Genomic DNA, 6,300 nt, shown 5'->3' with positions numbered 1-6,300 from the left:
GATAGAGTTTTTACTTTTTCGAGTATTAGTGATGGTTTTAAAATTGTCACTGATACTCAAAAAATGTCACTAATAGTTAAATAAATTATTTATATATATATTTTTAATAAAGATAAAGACTATTAGTGACGGTTTGTAAAAATTGTCACTAATAATGGACTAGTAGTGACGATTCTCATAAATTGTTACTAATAGTAGACTATTAGTGACAGATCAGAACCATCACTAATAATGCATTTTTTTTGGGAAATAAAGGTAAAGATTATTAATGACGATTTATAAAAACCGTCACTAATAATGGACTAGTAGTGACGATTCTCATAAACTGTCACTAATAGCCTTGACATTTATTTCCCAACAAAATGCATTATCAGTGACGGTTTCTTAAAACCGTCACTAATACTCTTGACCTTTATTTCCCAAAAAAATGCATTATTAGTAATGGTTTTGAACCATCTTTAATACCCAAAAAATTGTCGCAAATAATTTCCTGCGATAGTTTCAGAGGGAAAATTGAGTTTTAGTAACGAAAGTATTAGTGACGTTTTGAATATCGTCACTTAACGGGCACTATTAGTGATGAGATTCAAAGCATCACTAATACTTTCGTCACTAAAAACCAATTTTTTTGTAATGATAAAGTGGATGAAACCGAAGAAGTTACAAATAAAGAACATAAAAATGCATAAATGATTGATGAAAAAAAATGAAATTTACCTTCAAGTTTAAATTTGAAAAACCTAAAAAAGCTATACAATGGTGAAGAAATGAAAGAAGCCGCTACATGCAAGAAGTTATTGTGTACGTATGCAAGATCCCAAGATGTTGTTGCGTGTTAAGAAACTGTATGCTCGCAAGAAGCAGTTACATGTGAATCGTACCCTTGCCCTAGATGAAATTTTAGAGAGGGAAAAGCAGGGAAATTTTTCATAGGAAGAAAAGGGTAAATTCTAAAGAGAGAAGAAGTTGTTATGTGCACTCAATTCAATCGTGAAGTGATGTTGGAGGGAATTAAATGAAAATCCTCTAGAATTCGCCTTATAGGGAGTTGTCCAATTTGTAATTGTAACTTCAAATGTAAAGACAACTCTTTTGTCATACCCAATTTCACTTAATATGCCCACTCCAGGATGAGTAAAATTGCTCGTCCCTTCTGCTCATCCACTAAAATCATTTCTTTTGTAGTCTTGCAGCCATAACTTATTGAACCCTTGTTGGGCTTGGAAAAATCAAGGCTCAACATGCATTAGTATGATAGATAAGGCATATTTTCATGCTAAATGATCCAAAATCATACAATCAAAAAACTAGTTTCTATGGGAATTTTTAATAGAAGACATGAATGAATTACAAATAACATTTAAGAAAACAATTTTATAATCATAAAGAACAATGAATTAAATCATACCTTGCAATCTTCTTCAGGACCTCTAAAAAAATCCCACAAAATGAATAATAATAATGATATATGAATCTTCAAAGCCTCCTTCTTTTCTTTAGCGTGTGTATATATATATATATATATATATGAATTTCCAAAGCAATAGAACCTCCTTCTCTCCAACGTGTAAGTGTGTCCTATGCTTCCAGTAGATTGAACCTCTTCTTATATATATAAATTTTAACCGGGCCATCCCAAGTAAACCTAGCAAAATAAGACTTAGCTTTGAGATCTAAAAGACCTGAAGTTTTAAAATTGAGACCCTGAGTACCCGTGATTTTCAAGGAAAAGAGTCGAGCCCTTTTAATTTACTTCAGGCATCCTCAATGGAGCCCCTATAGTCTCTGAAGCCATTATAGGCTAGGCTTCATTGTCCTTCAATTTCAGCATCAAAGTCCTATTCTCTAACGTTGATTGTACTTTCAAAAATCCCAAAATTAGTTCAGGGCACTCATTCTTATTGAAAGTGATCCTTTAAACTTTAGAGTTATCGTTCTTCACGATAGGCCTTGACCTTTTTGTCAAACCTCAGGAAAAACCAATGCCTTTTCTCCCAAGAAAAAAAAAAAAGTTTCATTTATTATTCAATAAGGGATGTTTGCACAATACCTTTATCTTATTCTCAATGATCTCAGAGAAGATCATTATTTTTTTATCAAACATCTGGGAAAATCAATGCCATTTTTTCAAAAAAAAAAAAAAAGGTTTCATTTATTATTCAATAAGGGATGTTTGCACAATACCTTTATCTTATTCTCAATAAGACAAGATTAAATGAGTTAGAGATATGCTCCTATTCTAATAAAAGCATGAGTGTAGAACGGGAAATTAAAATTTGAAAGTGCTCTAAATTCAAATTATATGTGCTGAAACTCCCAAAGAGATTGGTGAACTCTGTTTGATTGCTTTTGGTTAACTCAAACTGGACTCATTCAATGTGGAAAGATTTAGCTATCAATATGTTATGCAGTGAGCCAAGGCTTAACGAACACTCCAATGAATGAGAGAAAACACCACCCACAACTACTTTCTCATTCATACAATTGGCAGCAATTATATTGAGATTACATGCTTATAATCATGGTTAACAGGCAAAAGCATTTGTTATTTAATTTTATCACACGACGCCGGCACATGAAAAACTAAAGTCACACAACGTAAATAATAATATTCTTCTTTTGCCGTTCCAATTACTACTCATAGAGCTCCGAATTAGAGAATTTGGGCGTCGGAATTGCGACCAGAGGAATTGCTTTCTTCATCACAATCCCAAACTTCTCTTCGAAATCGATCTTCAATGTATCCTCTGGCAACCTCCACCGGAACAAGTGCAAGAACGAAGCCATCAAGTGCATGGTCATCCTCTCTGCCAGTGGAATCCCGGCGCATATCCGCCGACCCGACCCAAACGGCAGATAATGGTAGTTCTTGCCCAAGTAGTCCATTCTGCCAGCGTCACTGACCAAGAATCTATCGGGTCGGAACTCCAACGGGTCAGGCCAAATTTTCGGATCCCTCTGGACGGCCCAGACGTTGATGAAGACCCGAGTGCCCTTGGGGATGGTGTAGCCGCCCACGACGGTGGTCTCGCTGGGGCTGCGTGGGATTAGGACGGGGAACGCCGGGTGCAGCCGGAGACTCTCCTTAACGACGGCGTTTAGGTATGTTAATTTGGAGAGATGAGACTCTTCGACTGCATTGTTGGGACCCACCACGTTCGCAAGTTCTTCGTGCAATTTCTGTAGGATCTCTGGGTGGTTCATCACTTCGGCCATGGCCCATTCCACCGTCGTTGCTGTTGTGTCGGTCCCGGCTGCCACAATGTCCTGCCATAAGCCACGTACATAGCAAACAAATTCGTAAAAAATTCCGTAAAGATTATACTAATTAAAATTAAAATTCTCATGTTAGAAAGTAACTCTCGAAAAATCTCAAAAATATTCTATTAATTAAAATTCAAAATTTTCGCATTGAGAAAGTAATCCTGGAAAATATCTTATGTTAAAGTCTGAAATTTCTTTGTTAGAAATCTTTAAATTTGAATATATTTTTTTTAAAAAGTAAAAAATAGTAAGAATGTGAGATGTACTTTTTCTAGGGACATACATATGGAATCAAGAAACAATTTAAATTTTAGATTTTTAATCATTAATTGTAGAGGGAATGGACGTGTGCAATTGAGATTGTCACCTTATATTTTCATAACAGTTAAAAGAACTCGAACAAAAAGAAGATAACCGTTAATTGGTAATGATTAAATAGGACTGATCATGAGCGTGCTTACAAAACTAAACTTACCCAGAGCATGGCCTTGGTTTGCATGAGCGTAATGGATTCACCAGTAGCACGCTCCTGCTCTCTAAGTTCTACCAGGAACTGCAAGAAATCCTTCCCTCCATCCTCTCCACCATTACCCTCTCTTCGCTTCCCCATATCCATTTTAATCCTTCTGTCCAGCGCAAAATCGAAGATCCTGTCGATATGCGACATTATCTTCCTCATCTCCTTCTCTATACCCTGCAAATCCAACCTCGCCAGTGCCGGAAAAAAGTCCGACACGTTCGGCTTAGTCACCAGCCCCACGATCCCCATCACCACCTCCCGAAACTCCGACCCGAAACTTTTCCCCTCCTCCGCGCCCAGGGTTCCGCCCCACAGCATGCTCGTCACCGCGTCGAACGACGTCAGGAACGCCAGCTCCCCAATATCAACTGGCGCCCCCGCCTTCCCGTATACTGTCCTTGCGGCGTTCCTCACCTCCCGCCGCCGCAGCGCGTAGGAGTCGTCGAGGTTGGCGTTGCTCAGGAGCTCCCTCACGAACACCTGCGGAAAAATAATTACAATAAATTAATAAACTAATTGAACAGAAAAAAAAATATTAATTGGATTTAATACAATTTTTTTCACCATGTATATAAAATTTGTTTATTTTAATAAAATATATGTATACACTCCGCGTATTTAATAATTTCCCGATGAGACACGTCATCAAAAACAAAATTTACTCTATAAAAGGAAGTACAAATAAGCGATTTCGAGTTGAAGTAGCAAAAAAGCAAGGAACCAACACCACCTTCCGCAGTAGCCGCCAGTCGGCGCCGTAGGGCGCAAAGGCGATGTCTTTGCCGTCGTGGGAGAAGATGCGCATCGAGATGGTAGAATCGCGGTTGGCGAACGTCTGGTCCTGGTCTCGCATCACCTCTTTCATCATCTCCGGCGAGTTCACGACCACGCACATCTTGGTCCCGAGCCAGAGCTTGAAGATGGGGCCGTGGGCGGCGGCGAGGTTGGTGAAGCAACGGCTGAGGTGGGTGTCGAGGAACGGAATGTAGCCGAGCAACGGCAGGCCGTAGGGGCCCGGCGGCAACGGCGCCGTTTGAGTCTTCTTGGGCTTCTTGTGGAGAAACCAGATGAGGGAGAGTAAAGTGACAGAAATAACGCCGAAGATTACTTGGGGAACGACGTCGTTAATGTTGGAACCAAACTCTGCTCGAATTGAGCCCAACATGGTTTCAGTACTGGTGTTGTAGAGTATGGAAGAAGAATCAGTAGGGGATGAAGGTGAGGAAAATGCATGCTTGGGCTTTGCTATAAATAGTGTGGGTAAAGTTAGAATATTCAAACTTTTTCAGTAAGATCTATATATTTTATTTAATATATTAGTCAGCATACTCTTGAGTAAAAGGCAGAGTGGAAATTTAAGTTTGATTATGAATTTTTCTTCCTGACGCCTGCCCTTGGAAAGTGGAGATGCCTGAGTTGAACGAGTTTTTTCCCGTTTTATAATTAAAAAGAAATAAAATATAAAATAACACTTTGTGAAATTTTTTTTCAAAATAATCTTGTAGCTTCATGCTGCGAGATTTAAAAGCGATGCCAATGAGAAGCTGACGTATGACAGAGTGCAGAGAAAATGACTCAGACGAACATGGTGGTGACACGTGATAGTGGGAAAATCTCGCAGGTTAGTCCTGCGAGATTTGTGGCTCTATTTATTCCACTTTTTTACAAATTTAAATTTAAATAATAAACATTCCCTTTTAATAAATTTAATCATAACTTTCCCTTAAAAATATAATTTAAACTTAAATTTTAATTTTTAAATTGTAAATATATAATTTTAAAAAAAATTTTAAATAATAGAAATTATTGATTATAAATAAGTATTTTTTCATAAAATTTGGATAAAATCCAAAAAAAAAATTCAAAATATGATTCTAACCCCTGAATTTACAAAAATTATTACAAAATTTCTTATAATTGAATTTTATTGACGAAATGAATATTTTGTTAGTTAACTATTAAATGCATGTGGAATAACAAAATTTGTCCTTAATAAAATGATATTTTAAAATGAGTGGATTAGAGACCAAACAAAATTTTTTTTACATATGTAATTATAAATATTATATTACATGCATATAGTCTCTCTACGGAGTGTATGAAAGATAATAGTAGCATCAATACCTCTTCGTACGCCTTAATTTTTTTTTTTTACTCTTTTTTATTATATTTTGACTATCTGCATACTAAATCAATTATTTTGACCCATCCTTTTGGTGTTTGAAAGTAGGATTTGAATCAAATTGAATTATTGTTAGAATATTTTTTTGTCTTAATCACCCATTCATATTAAAATAATTAAATTTTTAAAAAATTGAGTCTAATTAAAAATCAAAAATAATAATTATCTCTACAATTCCTTTGACAAAAGGCATGTCTATCGCTAAATTAAAATATATGAAATATTCAAAACACAGAATATATAGTTCAATTTGCCAGGTTGCGCTTAAAGTTAATAATAAGCTGCACTGTAGGAAAGGAGGAAGAAGGCAAGGATATTTCATGATAACGAGATT

The 6,300-nt window shown here is 36.3% G+C and overlaps 1 protein-coding gene across 1 annotated transcript; it reads right to left on the bottom strand.

The window, feature by feature from the left end:
- Positions 1-2,472: 2,472 nt before the first annotated feature.
- On the bottom strand, positions 2,473-4,982 carry LOC131164297 (labd-13Z-ene-9,15,16-triol synthase, chloroplastic-like). The gene is made up of 3 exons (XM_058121383.1): positions 4,515-4,982; positions 3,740-4,264; positions 2,473-3,267 (listed from the first exon to the last, which is right to left on the bottom strand). The coding sequence occupies exons 1-3, from the start codon at positions 4,947-4,949 to the stop codon at positions 2,635-2,637; spliced, it is 1,593 nt and encodes a 530-aa protein (XP_057977366.1). The 5' UTR covers positions 4,950-4,982; the 3' UTR covers positions 2,473-2,634.
- Positions 4,983-6,300: the final 1,318 nt, after the last annotated feature.

This window comes from Malania oleifera, chromosome 9 (assembly GCF_029873635.1).
Source record: "Malania oleifera isolate guangnan ecotype guangnan chromosome 9, ASM2987363v1, whole genome shotgun sequence".
Taxonomy (NCBI): domain Eukaryota; kingdom Viridiplantae; phylum Streptophyta; class Magnoliopsida; order Santalales; family Ximeniaceae; genus Malania; species Malania oleifera.
This window is presented reverse-complemented; position numbering and strand designations above follow the sequence as displayed.